The sequence below is a fragment of the Lepidochelys kempii genome, chromosome 22 (assembly GCF_965140285.1).
Source record: "Lepidochelys kempii isolate rLepKem1 chromosome 22, rLepKem1.hap1, whole genome shotgun sequence".
NCBI lineage: Eukaryota > Metazoa > Chordata > Testudines > Cheloniidae > Lepidochelys > Lepidochelys kempii.
Window position 1 is genome coordinate 19,045,376 of NC_136401.1, and position 18,001 is coordinate 19,063,376.

Consider the following 18,001-nt stretch of genomic DNA (forward strand, 5'->3'; position numbering starts at 1 on the left):
TGTACAGGGGAAGGGTTATTCTGCAGCCACAGAGCAGCTGTGTGGTCTTTTGGGGTTGTAGTACACTTGGGGATTTGTATGGCATAGTGCAGCAGTTCCCAGACTGTGGGTCATGACCCCAAATGGGGCCGTGCCATCCGCAGAGGAGGTTGCAGTAATCCCTGGTGTGAGGAGGATACCGTTTTGCACCACATGGCATGACATCACATGTACAGTCTGTGTGAGGTCCCGATGCGTGAAGGACACCATTTTGCTCTACAAAAGGGCATTCTCTGCAGTGTGATCTTACACGTACCATACGTACGAGGTCACACTGTGCGGAAGACCCGTTCAACCCAACCCCTCAGCTGAGAGCTCTTTGCAGGCACCGCAGGGAGGCATAGCCCCATGTCCACACAGGGCTGCGATCATGCATCTTCCGCCACCATGCGGAATAACTCGTTTCTCATTCCCAGTCTGATGTTTCAGATGAGCAGAAGGATTGTTTGACACACACACCACACCACACGCACCCCCCCACACACACCACACAGTTTGTCCCCCAGGAGCTGGTCCAAGTGAAAGACTTAACTACTGAATCAGCCAGGCATGAATTCTGAATACATTAGTGGAGCCGAATGTATGGCACCATCTCTCTTTGCAAGTACCAAGGGTGATGAATGTGTTTAATTATGCAGCTTGATGCATGGTGCTGGCAGGGTGCGGCTTTCTCAAGCACAAACATTCTGCAGAGTATTTAATGGCCTCCTCTTGTAAGCATCAGCATCTGGCCCTGCAAGCAGCTTTTAGACAGAGCTGAAGAGAGAAAGACCCGTCTTGGTGGACTCCCGGCTCACACGCCTGTCAGCCTGGCAAGAGGGATCAATATTTTTCTGGGCGTGCTGGGGATGTGCTCTCCACCCATCCCCAAATAATAAAATGCGTGTGGGGAGAGGGGAAACCTGTGCGCTCCATCTCTCAGGCCTAGCACTGGTCCTTCCACATGGCACGGCGAAGTTGCATTGGCCGAAAAACAGGTGCGGAGCATTCCCTAGTGTGCTTGTACTGTGGATAGAGGAGGAGAGTCTTCAGGCTTGCCAATCCAGCGCCTTTCACTAGCAGTAAGAAAATAAATAGAAAGCAATAGAATCGCCTCCTGACTTCTTAAAAAACTAACCATGAGGAGGCTGGAGAGTGCTCCAGCCAGCTCCCCATAAATGTCAGCTACCAACTCTGCTGCATGGTCCATCAGTGCGTGGCTGGGCCGAGCGCAAGCAGACTGTGCAGCTGTTGAAATTGGCAGGAGTATTAAATGGCTGCTCTTGGGTGGGTCTGATGAATCCAGCACTAGTGCCAAATGCTGCGGTTGCTGTTCAGTGGCTTCGGAAGAATAATTCTGAATAAAACATGAAGAGCAAGTTTCTTGCTTTAAAATGCATTGTGTGCACAGGCTGGTGGCAAGACTCTGGGAGGAATCACTCCGCTCTGGCTGTGTGAAGACTGCACTTGCTGCTGCCCACCTTGGCCATGGGGAATTCAGCTCCCAGATGGAACTACGTCCATGCCACCCCACTGCCCGCAGTACACACAGCACTTCGGGAGCAGTTAGGGAGACCAACCAGTACTCAAGGGCTATGTCCAGTGCATTTCAGCCCCCATTACTGCCGTATGGGACCACCTCATGATCTTGTAATGTATTTATCCTCACAACACCCTGGGCTAGGTCAGTGCTGTTATCCTGTTTTACATGAGAAGAACTGAGGCACAAACAGGCTAAGTAATTGGCCAAGGTCACATGGGGTCTGAACCAGGTTTCTGGCCAACACCTTAACGACTGGACCATGCCTCCTCTCTGTACTCCAGGTGGCCTTGGGATTTAGACATGCTCATTGCCCCAGTTACTGTCCTGCATTCATTGTTTTATAACTGGGTAAACAAGAAACACCATCTGGCTATGGCGGGAGTCAAGGGCCATGGATAAGACATTGGGTTAGCAAAGGGGAAGGAGAGGACCTCATGGCGCATGTCAGTCTATGGCAGCATAGTTTGGCTTCCAGGAATAGAACCAGACAGTCCCAAGTATCCCCATGACTCTGCCCTTCTGGAGTATTCAGTACCCCCTACCTGCTGTTGGGATGGGTCACGTTAATCTGCAGATCATTATGCCACATTGCCGGAGTACAAGAATGCCCCAGCTGCTTCCTGCACGGGGCAGTGTCTGGCAAAGCAGGTGCTTGCAGGGCTTTCTATTCTAAGAATTCGGGGCCTTTCCATAGTAGGGAGGTGGTATAAGGGGAGGAACAGCCAGGTAGGAAATGTTTGTGAAAGGGAAGTCAGAATAATGATTAGATGGGTATGGGGTGGCACCGTGTCCTGCTCAGTACAGTTCTGGTGGTGCCAATCTGTCGGTCTTTACATGCAGCTTGATCTAGCCAATTCACCTCTCGGAAGGCTCCTGGCATTAGGGTATCTGAGCGTCCACGTCACATTGCTGTTGCATTTCCCAGGTGCACAGAAAAACTATGGGTCATTTACCCATCGCTTCAGCTGGGCAAATAGGTGGCCATGAAACATTCCTCCCCACTCCTCTTCCTGTGACCCTCCTGGCTGAGCCGTCTCTTAGTTGGAGGTGGGCTTTGCCCCCAGTCTCACCCCTGTGGGCCATTTCAAGTCTTTACTCTGTTCTGCTGCCATCTCCTGCCAGAGCTGAGGATTCTAGACCAGGACGAATTTACATGTGGAAACCAGACAAGCCCTAAATCCATCTCCCCCAGACAGAGGAAAAGAGAGAGCCCAGGATTTATCCCTGAAGGGGTTTGTGACACCTGAACACACCATGTAGCCTTCAAGCTCATTGGACACTAGCCCACAGAGATGTGTAATGCTGGTAGCCCACAAGCACCCATTGAACTGCATGCACTCACATGCAGGAAGGTCTAACCGGGCTATGGGGGCATCAGGTGCTTTGACACTACCATGGTCTGATACCATAGTGGCTCTGGGAGTCACCTGGGTCAGATCTGTTTGATCTTTGTACCCCATGTGCTCTTGGAACTTGCTACTGCTTGTGTCTTCACTTTCTCAGGACAGGAGCTTGTGCCCAAGACACTTCAACAGGGACCAATGGGACACATAGTCCCGACCTTATAAATTGAACAGATGCACTAAAACCAAAGTTTTATTAGTGGGACCTCGTTCCGTTTAGGAAGATGTAGAATTTGTCCCCTCAGCCAGACTCATTCAGGCTGCCAGCCCCTCTGCATGCAGCACAGAGTGTTTTAACTAGGTGCACAGGACTGGCCAAATCAGAGGGGTCTATCTAGTTCAATGGCCTGTTTGTCCTGGTGGCCTGCACCACGTGTTTCAGAGGGAAGGTACAAGAATCCCTGCAGTAGAGTAGACAATTATGGAACGTGACCTTAAGGAAAGTTTTCTCCTGATGCCCGTTAATAAGGGTCTGTCTACACTGCACTTAGACACACACGGCTGGCCCATGCCAGCTGACTCGGGCTGTGGGGTTCTTTAATTGCAATGTAGCTGTCCAGGCTTGGGCTGGAGTCCAGGCTCTAGGACCCTGCAGATAAACAGCCCTGCAGCCCAACTCGGCTGGCCAGATATCTAATTGCAGTGTAGCCATTGGAGGCTGGTTTAGGCCCTGAAGCAGGAAGATTTAGGAGCCACCCAAAACCCTTTGGGTTGTTTTGCTCTTCGTTACTGTGAGCCTGAATGTTCTTGTTATTCACATAAATGTCCAACCCTTTTCTGAGTCTTGAAGTTCTCTAAGCTTGGCAGTTTCATACACCACTGTACTAGGTCTGGGGCATTTTCAGGTGCACTGTTGGAAGATTTGGGCCAAGAAATGGTCCCAGGCAAACTGTGTCTAACAGGGCCACTGCCAGGTGCCAAGTAACACTCGTTACCTGCTTCCTTGCCCCATTTAGACGAAGCGTACTATCCCCGCTACCAGGCAGATTTGCTCAAAGATTTTTTATGCAGCATAAAAAGCATTTTCCTTGTGCTAGAGGCTAAATTGTGTTCCTAACCCAGGCTCTGCTCCTTCAGACACTTGTGCATAACCTGAACTATACTTATGTCAATGTCTTCAAAGGGGCTACTCATGTCAGGAAAGTTAAGCGCATCCATAAGAATTTTCAAGAGCAGCGCTGAAATCTGGATGCTGCCCAAGGTGCTGTGTTGTGTGCCTCCATGGTGTAGATTGTTTGTTTATACACCCCTAGTCAGCTCATAGAAAATGGTTTTCTCCTCTTCAAAAATACTAGAAGCAAGCGTCAGTAGCAGCAGGAAAACCAGCCGACAATGAAACAAGACAAGGGATCCTGACATTCCCCTCCAAGATGCATGATTCCCCTGTGCAGCATGTGGCTGGTCTCTGAGACAGGGAAGCCAGAGAGAATCAGAAACACCTACTGGATCAACAAGGCTTTCCTCTTGAATGCAGGCGTGTCACTTTCAAGGCAATATGGGGGCTTTCGTCTTTACCATAGGACTTAAATGTCTGCAGCAATGGGACCTCCATCATTTTCCTTGGGAGACTTTCCCCTGTCTCTCTGTCAGGAAATCTTCCCTGATATTACCATGTCTACACTGACAAGCTTACAGTGGCACAGCTGTAGTGACAGGAGAGAGCTCTCCCCTCGACATCATAAAATTGGCTCCAAGAGCAACGGTAGTGATGTCAGCCGGAGAATTCTCCCGCCAGCATAGCGCTGTGCACACCATCACTTCTCTTGGTGTAACTTACGTCACACGGGATGGTTTTTTCACACCCCTGAGCGACATAAGTTTTACCAACAAAAGTGCTAATATAGACATAGCCTTAGTTTCCCAGAACTGCAGAAGAGCTCTGTGTAGCTCAAAAGCTTGTCTCTTTCATCAACAAAAGTTGGTCCAGTAAAAGATCTTAACCTCACCCACCTTGTCTCTCTCTCTCATAGACCTCTTAGCCACCCTGTAGCCAAGAGATGCAGATTTAACCCTTTTAGGGCCCAGTCCTTTCAAGGAAGAAGAAGAATTCATATTGACTTCACTGTGCTTTGGCTAGACTGTCTCTCTCTTTGGTCAGTCAGTCTTTGCTGCTCCCTGGACATTTTTTATTGCCTCCCACCAGTTGTGTCACACTCTGCTAGTGAAGCTCTCGAGACCAAGAGCCTGATCCCAGGCAAGGCCACACACTGAGCATTCCCAGGTGCTTTCTGCAGTCCCAAGTGAGGCAATTGTGTGGCCAGAGCATTTACACTGTAGTGATTGGACTCTGCTTTCTTTTGTATATATAGCCAGTGCAACTAGAACGCGCGTGTGTGTGGGCACAGGTGCAAGTTGATATGTGTGCATAGATGCATGCATAGATCCCTTGTTTGTACAGGAGATTTCTCTGGTAAATGACTAGTCACAGCCTTGCAAAATCACTTACTTTTTTTTATTAGTACAAATCTCATACTCATGATTGTGAGCAACAGATGCCAGGCAATACCACAAGCTCTCTCCCCACCCTCAGCACAGGCCAGGTGCTAGCCCCCGTGGCCACCAAGTAGCTAATGAAGTCTCAGAATTTGGCTCACATCTCTCCCTGCCCCACGTGCTCCCTCATGCTGCTTCCCAAAAACCCTTGTTTTCAAAAATCCTGGAGTAGTTTATTGCTTTCATGCCCCAAAGAGTCTCCATGTATTTGCATGAGTTGAGGGCATTCTCAGGCTGACTTCAGTAGCTGAGCCTAAATGTGCCCAGCTCCCTGATTCTTAGAGCAGGGCAGTAGGAGAGCGCCACTGTGAGAGAGGTCTAACTCCTCCCACAGTTTCCTGCGCAACCTCAGCTGGGCCCCTCACTCCTGGGGAGTGTTAATCCATCTTCCCCCAGCGGCTTCCCATCAGCCTCATCCATGCTAGAAAGAATGGGCGTCGGGTGAGAGGACTCCCAAGGACACTCGGTGTGTTGGTGTCTGCCTGGCACCAGGGAAATGTGCAGGGGCAGTGAGTCCCATGTGGCGACAAGCCCCTTTGTAATAACCATGCTGGGAGTAGAGTCTCCTGGGCCAGTCAGCTGGGCCCTGTGCCTTTCCCCCTCTCCCCAGTGAAGGACAGACCAGTGCTGAGACCCTACAGTTTCTCTTAACATGGCCTTGCACCAGTATGACACAGCCACTCTCCAGAGCCCGGGCTTCACGTGCCCGCATGGTGCCCTTCTTTGTACAGCCCTGGCAGGTTGTGCCCTGGGGAAAGCTCTGGAGAACACTCAGATGGTAGACATGGACAGAGACCTTTTAGGTTCTTCCTGTCCATCTCATGCTCTAGAGGACTGGGTAGGATAGTTCTCTACAGTGTATTCTCCAGACCTTTGCCCAGCAGAGCTGAGAAAAGCCCTGGTAGCCCTGTCCAGTCCTTCCCTGACAGGAGGACGGGAGCCAGAGCAGTCTATTCCCAGGATAAGGTGCCACCAATAACAACACTCCTAGAAAGGGTGGGGCCAGATCCCCGTATGACATCCCACTCCCAGGGCCCTGGTCACTCCACTGAAATTTTTTGCAGAGGCCAAGGCACCATCATAGCTATTCCCACAGCACTGCTGCAGTTCCAGGACCAAGACTGCCTTCATTTAACTGCATCACCTTCTCCCACTTTCCTTTGGTCTCTAAAGCCAGCACCAGCCCCACGTCAGGCCTAGGGACTGCTGCCATTGTGGGCATCCTCATCGTTATCTTTGTGCTGCTCCTGGTGGCTGTGGACATCACCTGCTACTTCCTGAACAAGTGCGGCCTGCTGATGTGCATCGCTGTCAACCTGTGCGGCAAGTCCGGGCCCGGGGCCAAGGGCAAAGACATGGAAGAGGGCAAAGCTGCCTTCTCGTGAGTAATCTCTCTGCTCGCCTCTGACCTGTCCTTCCGTTAACCATGAACTTCCTAGAGTGGAACAGCCCCCCACTGCAACACCTCTACCCTCTAATCCAGTCCTGTAGCCTCAGGTGCCAAGTGGCAGCCTGACTGGGAGCCACAAGCTCCCGCAGTGCCTTGAGACTGCTGCCCTTCCCCCCAGAGATTCATGCCTCCCCACAGCGTGTTCCAGCCTCAGAAGAGGCTGCATTTCTGGGGAAGCCGGTGATCAGGCTGACTTCAGCTGTGCTGCTCTGGCACTGCGTGGGGGTTACTGCAGGGAGGGGATTTGGTTGGGGGTCACTCTTGGTCTGCTGTTTCTTCAGGAGGGGTTTCTTCTGGGGGTCCCCCCCTTTTTTTTTCCCCCATTCTCCTCCAAAGCTAGCATCAGGCTGACCTAGAATCCAGCAAGCTCAGCCGGAGGAGATCGCATATCCAGGTGCCACGTCCTTGTCAGGGGGCAGAGGGCATTGCGTATGCAGCGTCCCAGGGTGACTCAGGGGTGGGAGGGGATGAGCTACTCACTGACGCTGGGCACTGCAATGGTCCTTGTTTTGGGTTTGGGAAGGGGGCATGTGTTAGGACTGAGAACCAAGCCACTTTCCAGGCCAGCCTCGCCCTACCATGTGGACAGTTGCTGCTAGCATGGCCCTCCCACCCTCAGGGAAGGGTGCTTGTTTGAGGCTGTGAACCACTCACCCACGCTTGCAATTTCCTTTCAGAAAAGACGAGTCAAAGGAGCCCATTGTGGAGGTGCGGACTGAGGAGGAGCGGACCCCGAACCATGACGGGGGCAAACACACAGAGCCCAACGAGACCACGCCGCTGACGGAGCCTGAGTAGGTTGACATTCGGTTGTTCTAGTGCGTGGTCAGTGCAGCCCCATCTGCCACTGTGACCTCTGGCCTCTCACGTAGGTAACCCAGGCAAGAGAAGGAGAACGGTCAAGGCTCGGAGCTGGGTCCCTGCCCTGTCATAGTGAGGAGCTCCTCTCTCCCTCGGCACCATTTCCTTTGTAATATTTGCAAAGAACGAGACCAAAGCTTTGGTGCCAAGTGCTTTCTGTGGTATAGCACTGTCAGCCAGCCCTGCTTATTGCAGGGGCTCCGGGGCAGATGCCCCATATCACACTGCCTCCTGGCGGCGTGATGCTGTGCCAATGGCTAGTTAGTGCCGCACTGACGATACCACGTCGACGCCTGCTTGCCCCGAGCGAAAGGGCCTCCTGGAATTGATAGCAACAGAGCAGCTGCGCTCTGGATTTGTGCCAGATTTATAGCTGTGTGGAGGGCACATAGCAAGTTGAGACATCGCTGCCTGCACACTGGGCCAAGAGAGGGTTTGGGAGTTACCCATGGGTCTCGTGTGCACCAGAGAAATGAACCATTTGGTCATGAGCCATGGTTTGGTGCATCCACACTAGCCAGGATTAACTAGATTTGCCCAGCATCCAATTTAGCACTGGTCTAAACTGTGGTACTTGCAGTGGCCTCTGGGCACCTACTCCATCATTCCCAGTTCAGCTCCCAGAAGCAGTGCATGTTGGGAGATTTCAGAAGGCCACCGGTGTACTGTGTGGCAGAAATGGGCAGAGTATTTGAACTGTATCTACTTGTTTGAATTCACTAAACTGGCTGTGATGGACCGGTTTATCCTTAAGCATTTATTAAACCTGCTGGAAGATGGCCCATTCTAACAGGGTATTGGGCCATCTCAGTGTGTGGATGCCAAGTGTCTTACAGACACTCCTGGGCTCTATGGAACAGGACATAGATATCATCTGAGCTCTCCAAGAAGAAATAATGTCTATGTCCAGTTCATTTTTTGGCTCTGGTTTGGGGTTGACCCAGTGGGCTTCTTATTTCCTCGCTGGGTTGTCAAATCATAGGGTTTCTAGGCTTCCCCATCCGTAGTGCTGCTCTATTCCCTGCTGGGGTGAGAAGTGAGAATAACTGGTGCTATGGCTTTGCTGACGAACTGGGTGTCTGGGCCTGGCTAGGAGAGAAGCGGGAGCCATGTTTACGCAGCAGCACTGGCCTGGGGATGTGCTCTTGCTGTTGAATGTGTTGAGCTTTCCGTGGGTTGTTTTGTTGAACTTTTAATGAAGTGATTAACCTTTATGGAGGTTGCCCCCAATTAATAAGCCAGCAGCGGTGGTGTGGAAAGCGCTGGCTTCACTCTCGATTAACCGTTGTCTTTCCAGCAGTGTGCCTCCCCCTCTCCCTCCCTCTCCCTCCTCATTAAAGCTTCCAGCTTCAGAAAGGCTCCCATCAGTAAAGCTGTCTAAGGTTCATTGTGGCTGCCAAAGCATGGTTTGTGCTGTCACACATCTTCCTGAAGTAACACTGACCCTAGTTGGAACCAAACTAAAGGCAGACTCGGTCAAAAGGGAGGAAGGTGCTGGCCCAAAGTGTGTGGGACTCATACTCTCTGAGGCTGGATGAAAATAAGAGGTGCACAGATACCAAGGCAGGGCTAAGGCTGGAGGTTTGGACTCAGGGCCCTGGATCAGGACCAGAAACATTGGTGAGGCCGAGGTGTGTTACTGGATCACAAGATTGGGGCCTCAGGAGCAGGAGGAAGACACGGGTTCATGGGCTGTTGGGGAGGAGGGAGGCTAGGTTAGGGGAGAAGAGCCTCTCTGCAGGGCATAGGTTGGGGTGAAGTTTGTGTTGAGATTTGATGCACAAAACGCCATGTGAGCAAGCTGCTCCTGGAATGCCATGTACTCTCTGCTCTTCCTCCTCTTCCTCGTTGCTCTTTGATCTCCCCACTTGGTGCCTGTTCCCAGGTGCACATCTGGCCTCAGCAGGTTCCTCTTCTCTTGCTTCTATGTCCTCTGTGTGCATTACAACCGCATGCTACGCTGCTGCTTGTACTGCGCCGTCTCTCGCGCCCTCTTGCGCTTCCACTCCGTTCCCCCGATCATTTATGGGCTTCATTGTCTATTTCTCTTCTACTCCTGTCCTCCTCGCAGGCACCCAGCTGACACCACAGCTACGGTGGAGGATATGCTGCCTTCCGTAACCACGGGCACCACTAATTCTGACACTATGACCGAAACCTTTGCCACTGCTCAGAACAGCCCGACCAGCGAGACCACCACCCTGACTTCCAGTATTGCCCTGCCAGCCACAGCTATCCCTGACTCAAACTCCGTGCCGCCCAGCCAGGCCACTCCGGCCAAAGGGGCAGCCACCTCCGCTTCCTCGCCACTGGCCTCCTCGGCCCCCAAAGTCGCCCCCCTTGTTGACCTCAGCGACACCCCAACTTCTACTCCAGCCACTAGTAATTTGTCTTCGAGTGTCCTGGCCAACCAGGGGGCGGTGCTCAGCCCCAGTGCTGCCACCAGCATGGCTGAGGCCTCAAAGGCGCCAGCTGGTAGCAAGCCGTCTGCCCCAGCCCCTGCAAACCCCACTAGCCCTCCAGCTTCTTCAGAGCCCAAGCAGGAGTTGTCACGCACCAAAAGCCCAGAAAAGGAAGCTGTACAGCCCAGCATGGTGAAGAGTCCAACAGAAACAGCCAAGAACCCAACTAACCTGAAGAGCGAGGCTGCCTCAGGCAGCACCACAAACCCCTCCCAGAACGAGGACTTTAAAATGGACGAAGGGACCTTCAAGACCCCAGACATTGACCTTGCAAAGGATGTTTTTGCAGCTCTTGGCACTACTGCTCCTGCCAGTGTGGCTAGTGGGCAAGCTCGCGAGCTTGCTTCTTCCACTGTAGACAGCTCTGTACCGCTGGCACCTGCAAAGACCGAGTATGGCTGCCTTTAATCTTCTGTGGGTTGTGTGCTGTGTGTCTTGTGCATTAGTGCTGTGTTCTTGTTGGATGTTCTCTGAACTAACCTCATTGTTTCTCTAGCAAACTAACTCACCTGTTAACCACTATGGCAGGACCCAGCACTAGGGAGGTCAGGTGAAAGGAGGAGTAGGGGGCCCCTGGGTGCAGTGCAGACAGGTGTCTAGTCCCCAGAGAGAGATGAAGAAATGGATTAATAATGTGTTACCTTTTAGACTTCCCAATAGCTCCATCCTGTTCCCGATTCTGTTGGGAAAGGGCTCAGGATCACTTCCTTGTGGCAAAAAGGGGCCTGATCCTGAGAAACACTGTGCTCCTGAAGTTCACTGGTGACAACAGACCAAATTCAATTTCACCAATGTAAATCCAGAGAAGCTAAACTAGAGTGACTCCAGATTTACTCTATTGCAAGGCAAGGCAGAACCTGGCCAAAAGGGGAATTGTGGGTGCTCGGTACGTCTCAGGATCAGGCCCTATATTAGCAAGTTCGCTATGGAGAGGGACCTGAGGCAAGCCTGCCTGTGGGACAAGCACAGCTGTTTGGGGCTGGCCCATTTGGCCTTGTCTCATCCTGGTGAGCCAGTGATGAATTTCCCTCCATCCAGTCTCCCCTCGGCTCCCACAAGCGATTAAGAGAGAGCCATTAAGCCTGTAGGCATGAAGGGACACAGCCTCATTCCATCTGGATGGGATCCCCTCCCACCCCCGGGCATCACCCTGTGCCTTGTGTTTGGCAAGAGACACTGTGCTGCTGGGAGTTGCAGCCAGCTTTGGCTGCAGCATTAGCTATTTCTGGTTGGTGATGTGGGGGAAGGTTGAGCGAGGTGGGAGGACAGGGCTGCTTTCCTGGCTCAGCCTGGACAGCAGTTCCTGGGAGAGCCAGCAAAGCAGGGGCATGGCAAGTGCTGATGGGCAGTTCTTGGACTCTCTCTCCTGTTCTGGGTGTTTGCACTGTCTGGGTTCAGCACTGCCTTCTGGCTGCCTGGTTGGGTGCCGCACATTGTCAGAGACAGGATCAGATGAAGGAAGCAGCCACTCCTTCCCAAATGCAGTCGGGCTGGTACCCTCCTGAGGGAAAGGGGGTTCTTGTGTTGGAAGAACAGCTCAGATTTGTTGGAGAATCTGGTTTGTTGCGGTACGATGCTGAGTCGTGGCTTTGGCTGGAACTCCCCCCCCCCCCCCCCGGCTCCTTCCCAGGAAAAATACCCCTGTGCTCACAGCCTTGTGTATTAGCACCGGCAAAGCACAGGCCTGGCACTCCGGTTTGATTTCAGTGCAGTTCCTCTGGTGTGGGCAGTGCTCAGTCAGGCCCTAAGCGCTCTGCAGACTGCAGGCAGTTCCTGCCAGAGTATGCGCGGATCCACAGCATTAGCTACAGGTGCCTGGCACCTCGTGGCTTCTGGTCACCCCATCAAGCCTGCCGTGCTGCTTCCGTCTACTAACGCCCTGGAGAGTGACTGTTCAGTGGGGCAGCACGTGCCCCACACAGCACAGCAGGTACGGTCAGCCTGGCAGGGTCAGCAGCACCGCAGAGGTACTTGGGCTGGTCTGACCACACAGCTGTAGTGACCAAAGCTAAGTGACTCCATGGCAGAGGAATCCTCGTTCACTTATTTGTATCGCAGTAGTGCCTATCGGCCAGGGCCCCCTTGCGCTAGGTGCCGGACACCATATAAGGAAGTCCCTGGCCTGAAGAGCTTGCAGCCTAAGTGCTAGGATGCTGTAGCGTGTGCTGCTGGGATGAACGTGAAATAAGCTCAGGGGATGCATTGCCAGCAGCGAGCCGGCATGTCCACCTGCAGCCCCTCTTCCCACTTGCACAGGCAGAGTGTCCTTCCAGTCCTGCCCTCTGCCCATTTCACACGAATCCAAGGTAGGAACTAAAAAGCATCTCTGCAGTGTACCCGTTTGGCATCAGGGTATTCTCTTCTCTTAGCTAGTCTGCCCCCCGGCCGGCAGGGCTGTGTGAGGGGAACCCCTGGGCAAATTCACAGCCTGCATCGTAGACTCTGAGAGGAAATCTCTACACTTCAAATATCCCCGTCCCTAGCCAGTCACATCAGTAACGACGACCAGGCTGTTCCAGAGCTCCAGCTACCAAAGCAGCGGTTGTGAAGTGAACCCAGGAAACTTTCTCACTAGCTAGACCCCTCCGCTGGAGATGGCCAGTGTGCTGTAAATGCACCACACAGCCTGGCAGGAGCAACGGATGGGGATTGCTTCCATCTGTGGATACCTGGTTTCCAGTCCTGCTTGGCTCAGCAGGAAATGAGCTTTGCAGCCTCTGCTGGTGGCGATAGAGTGTTGTGGCCTCTCCCCCACATGCATGCTGTCTCCGTTTCCATGTGGGGGGAAGGAGAGCATGCACTGGCTTTGTTGGAATTTAGATTCATGTTAGATAAATACATCCCAGGTCACAGTTTTCAACGTGAAAAAAGTGAACTAATTGCGAGCAGGAAGGATCTGAGGCTCCCAAGGAAGCCGAGGTAGATGTTGCTCAAATCCAGAAATCCCCCACTGCTTACTCTTGTGTCACAGAGTTAGGGCCAGATCTTCAGTCTCTACTCACATTAGCTTGCACTGCTGGAGAAGGGCACTCACCTTAAAGCTGCTGTACAGGGCCGCGTGAGGGCCCAGGGCTGGCTGAGGGTGAAGCTGGGGTGCATGCATTGTACCAGTCTCCCCTCCCCCAGCAGAAGAGCCCCTATGGCACCACTGTAGCTGGTGTACGTTCAAGTAGCCCTGTGGTTTCTCTAACTCAGGTGGGTCCCCTTGCTAGCCCCAGGAGGTTGCACTTGGGAATTACAGCCCTCGTTTCTGAGGATGTCAGTCTCAGAGCTGGGAGAATAAACTCCATCCCTTTTTCTCTCTGCCCATGTACCATGGTGTTCTCAGATTTACTCTCAGAATACTTCCTCCAAGAAAACCCCCGCTATTCAAAATTCAGCCGGTTTTGATTGGGCGCTCAGGTCACATGGTATTTTTTCTGTCCTTTGAGTGGATGGGGTGATTTGTAGAATCAAGTTTCCATTGCAGATGCACACGGCGTTTGCATTTCCTGCAAATGCTTCTGGCAGCAGCCTGGTTCTGTGGAGCATTCATGGAAAGCAAACCCAAAGGGGATGGGGATGAAGTCCAAGCAAATGTATTTCCAAAGTTGAAGATCTTTTGCAATATTCCCCCAGCTCTAGTCACGCTGCTGTAGAAGGTGGGGTGATGCTTTGTATGGAACACCTGGGAGCCATTCCAGAAGTATATCGCACATCTAACTAAAAAAGTAAATAAACCAACTGATGGCCTCTCTCTAAACTGTGCTGTTTTGGTGACTTTTCCACAGGAAAACCCCTGTAGAAGAAAAATCTGAGGTGCAAGCAACGGAACCTAAGACACCTCCAGCAGAAGTCAAGACGGTCCCTAACGAAGCCACACAAACAAATGAAAACGAGAGCAAAGCATGATCAGCACCAGAAAAGAAAAAAAATGACAGAACAACTTCACCTGAGCATTTAAAACATACCACACATCTCATTCCTCTAGTGTCTTTTGCCTTTAAAAGAAAACCAGACAAAATGAAAAAATACAGAAATGGGGATCTCTTTTTTTTTTCTTTGTAGGTTTGTAGGAAGGTTCTGTTTGTTGTGCACTTGCTTTTAAGGAAAAATAAAATATGTTTTTAAAAAAAGGTTGATCCCGCAACCCGATCAGGGCTCAATGAGCCCTGCATATATTCAAACAAACAAGGTCACAAGCATCAGTTGTGAAATGGTTAGGAAGCTCAAAACCTACTAGATTTAGGGGCGGGGTGGGAAGTTAACCCTGACTTTTCTTTGGTTAGCCTAACAGAGTAAAAAGCTGTACCATCAGGTACGGCCAGTACTGAATGATCAAAAGCCACAATTTATTTTTATACTTTTCAGTCGAGTTTGAAATATGTAAAGCCTCGTAAATAAGTTAACATTTCTGTTCACTTTATATTTGTTCAGTAGGCAAAGTGTCTCTCGCCCTTTGTGACTGAATCCAATCTCCAGCTTAGACCATTATTTGGGGGTTTATTATTATTATTGTTATTTTTAGGAAGAATGCCAAAATTGCAGTTTTGGGGATATATTTCAATTTGCAGTATTCAGACTTTACATTTTTTAAAAAATTTTTATTTTAAATCTTTTTGCCAACTTTTGTTTTTTCCAGTGTTTACAATCGACAAATTTTTTTTTACTTTTGTTGTGTTTAAATGTACGTGTAAAATAGCTGCCTTTTTTTTTAAAGTAAATACAGTCTATAGATATTAGATTTACTAGCATGCTTGCTTTGCAAAGGGAGACATTTTAAAATATGGATGTTTACAATAGTTGTTTCCCCTTTATCTTTTTTAATTATTATTATTATTATAATTATTGTTTCTTACTGGAGTAAGAAGATAAGTAACACCGTTCATTTTACTTTTGGTGGGTGGACAACTTGTCACCAACCAAGGCCTGTGTCTAGCAATGCATTTAAGTGCATTAACTTTAAGCATGGGCCTAGTTAATGGAAATACTGTTATGCTTAAAGTTAAGCATGCACTTAAGTCCTTTGCTGGACCGGGGACCAACTGCATAAGAGAAATATGTTCTCTACTTTTCTTAGACATTCTCCCCTGTTCCTTCCAGGAATCCTCCCTCAGCTCTGAGAAGCAGAAGGGAGTTTGTGCAGTCAGGGCTGGTCTAGTCTCGGTGAATAGATGTTTGAATAAACCAATTCCCCCTTTTTAGGAAAAAAAAAGTAGTAAATAAATACTATTTTCTTTTACTCTAGGATTTAAAAGGAAAGAGCTTGTGCACTTCAGGAAACTAGTATCTTCTTTTGGGGAGTGGAAACACTAAAAAGTCCTTTCATTCACTAGGAGTGAAATTCACCAACACAAGGTGTATGTGCCACGTTTGTGGTCTGATCCTGTAAAGATTTAACTGCATGATTTGCTGCTCACTGAGTAATCCACTAATGCTTTGCCGGATCAGGGCCTTAAAGACTTTATCCGAAGGCTCTTGACACTGATGGAAAGACTCCCATTGACTTCATTGGCCTTTGGATCATAGCTGTAGTGCTCAAAATGAGGCTGATGCGGTGCGTAAGCTTTGCACAGGGGTGAACTTTGCTCTTACAGCAACATCAGTGACAACTGCTATTTGGAATCCTAGAAAAACTGCAAATTTTGGGTGCGAAAAAGAGCGAATGAGGGGTGGGGCACAGGAGGAAGAGAGGGTGGTTGGGGGAAGACCAGCCTTTGTATAGAAATTTTCCCCCTTTTTTGGGTTTTTATTTTGTTTTTAATTTTTTTGTTTTGTTTTCCATTCTACTTTAGATCTGCAAGCTTGTGCACTGTGGGCGCGTGAGTATTTTAGTGTGAAATGTGGTTTTTGTCATAGTATTGAAATAATGAAAATAAAAAAAAAAACTTCAACATAGTTTGGATGTGGAAGGTGTAGCGGATAGTGCAGATAAAAAAAATTATTCAGGAAAATAAATAAAGAGAATAAGTCTTATAAGGAACAGAAGCCTTTAAACGAGAAACAAACAAACCTGACTACAGCATATATTCCTTTGTGCTATGGTAATGAACAAATGAAAGAAGATTTTGGGTGGGGAGACTGCAGTTTGGCTCAGCTACATTGAACCACTCTTTTCAGTGTACTCTTATAATGACGCAGTCTTTAACAGTGGCATCGCTAGATTATAATTTCAAACTGTGAAAAATAATGGTCTTGTCATTTGCTAAATGTGGGGGTTTTTTGCATTTTTTTTCTCAGCTCCTGGGGATGGAAATGGAGGCTATCTGTGTGTGTGTATCTATGTAAACATAGATGTAAACACAACGCCCATCCTTAACATGCCACTAGGATGGATGGATGTTTGATTAAACATCCTGGACCAAATCTGACCCTTGCTTATCCCCATTGGAGCAGTGTGGGTATAACTAGGGGGAAGATTTGACCCATGGTCCCTAAGAAAACATTTTTTTAAAAGAGATGGATTGATCAAATGTGGCATGAAAGGCCACCGTGGCTTCTAGAGAGGAAGAGTCCTCATAGCCATGGGGGAATCGATGAGTTGGAAGAGAGAGTGTGTACCTCAGTTTACCAAGAGAATCTGTTCATCATTCGTGTGAAGTTGTTGATGGCTTTGACTTGCTTTGCCAACTATATTCTATACCTCATAAGTTATTACCCCTTGAGAGCTGAGCAGCTGTTATGAGGCAAATACTGCACAATCCTAATGATTAGATACAAATCCATTGACACTGGCCAAGGTCTGTGTGATAAGTACTTGGACTTGTGATATGGATACCTAAATTGGCATTTGTCTCAAATAGGAAGCCAGTTCAGAGCCAGATCCAAAGCCCATCCAAGTCAATAAGAAAGACTCCTGTTGACTTCAGTGGGCTTTGAATTGAGACTCCTGAAGTGGGACATCATTTCTAGATATCCGCAAAAGCTGTGGTTACTGGACTAGTAGACAAATCCATTCTGCCCCTTTTCAATACTGACCTGAGATTTCTCAACAATCAGTACTTGCGTATCGACTCTTGAAAGCATTGTTATACTTTTCCATAACCAGAGAATGTCATTTTAATTTAGAAACATTCCACTTTTCTGAACTAAAATAGTTTCGTCCTCATTATTTTTTTTAATCTTTGAAGAGGGACCAACCTGACACCATTTACATTGTATATATTTATATATGTGGTGTTGCCACACACATATATTTATATAGCCACCGAGACTGATCAGCTTCTGGTAGTGGAGTGACTGCATTTCATGGTGCACCATACATACAATACCAAGACAACAGCCCATCCAATTGTTCAGCTTTTAGACTGGAGTTTTATTTTCACACTTTTATATGGAGCCTTCGGACCCCAGGTTTTCGCAATAGGCTGTTTTGATAGTGGTTCTCAGACCCTCCATTGACATCCCTACCCAGCATTCCCTACTTTTGGGGGCCTTCTATCTTGTTATAAAAAAACAAAAAACTTTTTACCAAGTGAAACATTGATACCACCTTTATTTCCATTCTCACCGGTGTAAATACTGATACTAACTGAGAATTTTGACTTTGCATTCTGTCAGAATACTTGTGTTCAAATAAAAATTACAAAAAAAAAAAAGCCCACTTAAGTCTAAGCTTTTTGTTGCCTGGTGTGTCGTGTGTCCAAACATAGGCCCACAAGAGCCTTTCCAGTGTTTAATATTTGATCCTTCAAGGGGTTCAGGCCCCAACTTCTATTGTTACTAGCACAGTGGTGACAATAGGAACTGTTAGTTCCAGTTAAAAGAGACTGAGTCATCTTGATAGTGGAGT

The 18,001-nt window shown here is 49.2% G+C and overlaps 1 protein-coding gene across 4 annotated transcripts in view; it reads left to right on the forward strand.

Moving 5' to 3' along the window:
* NCAM1 (neural cell adhesion molecule 1) overlaps positions 1–17,777 on the forward strand; it is a 258,452-nt gene extending 240,675 nt beyond the window's left edge. For 2 of the 4 annotated variants that reach the window (XM_073320618.2, XM_073320619.2), the window contains 4 exons: positions 6,631–6,838; positions 7,585–7,701; positions 9,840–10,622; positions 14,001–17,777. In XM_073320618.2, the coding sequence (XP_073176719.1) occupies positions 6,631–6,838; positions 7,585–7,701; positions 9,840–10,622; positions 14,001–14,121 (1,229 nt within the window). In that variant the 3' untranslated portion in view covers positions 14,122–17,777. The remainder of the gene's footprint in view (positions 1–6,630; positions 6,839–7,584; positions 7,702–9,839; positions 10,623–14,000) is intronic. The other 2 variants (XM_073320620.2, XM_073320621.2) reach the window with 1 other exon arrangement.
* The last annotated feature ends 224 nt before the right edge of the window (positions 17,778–18,001 follow it).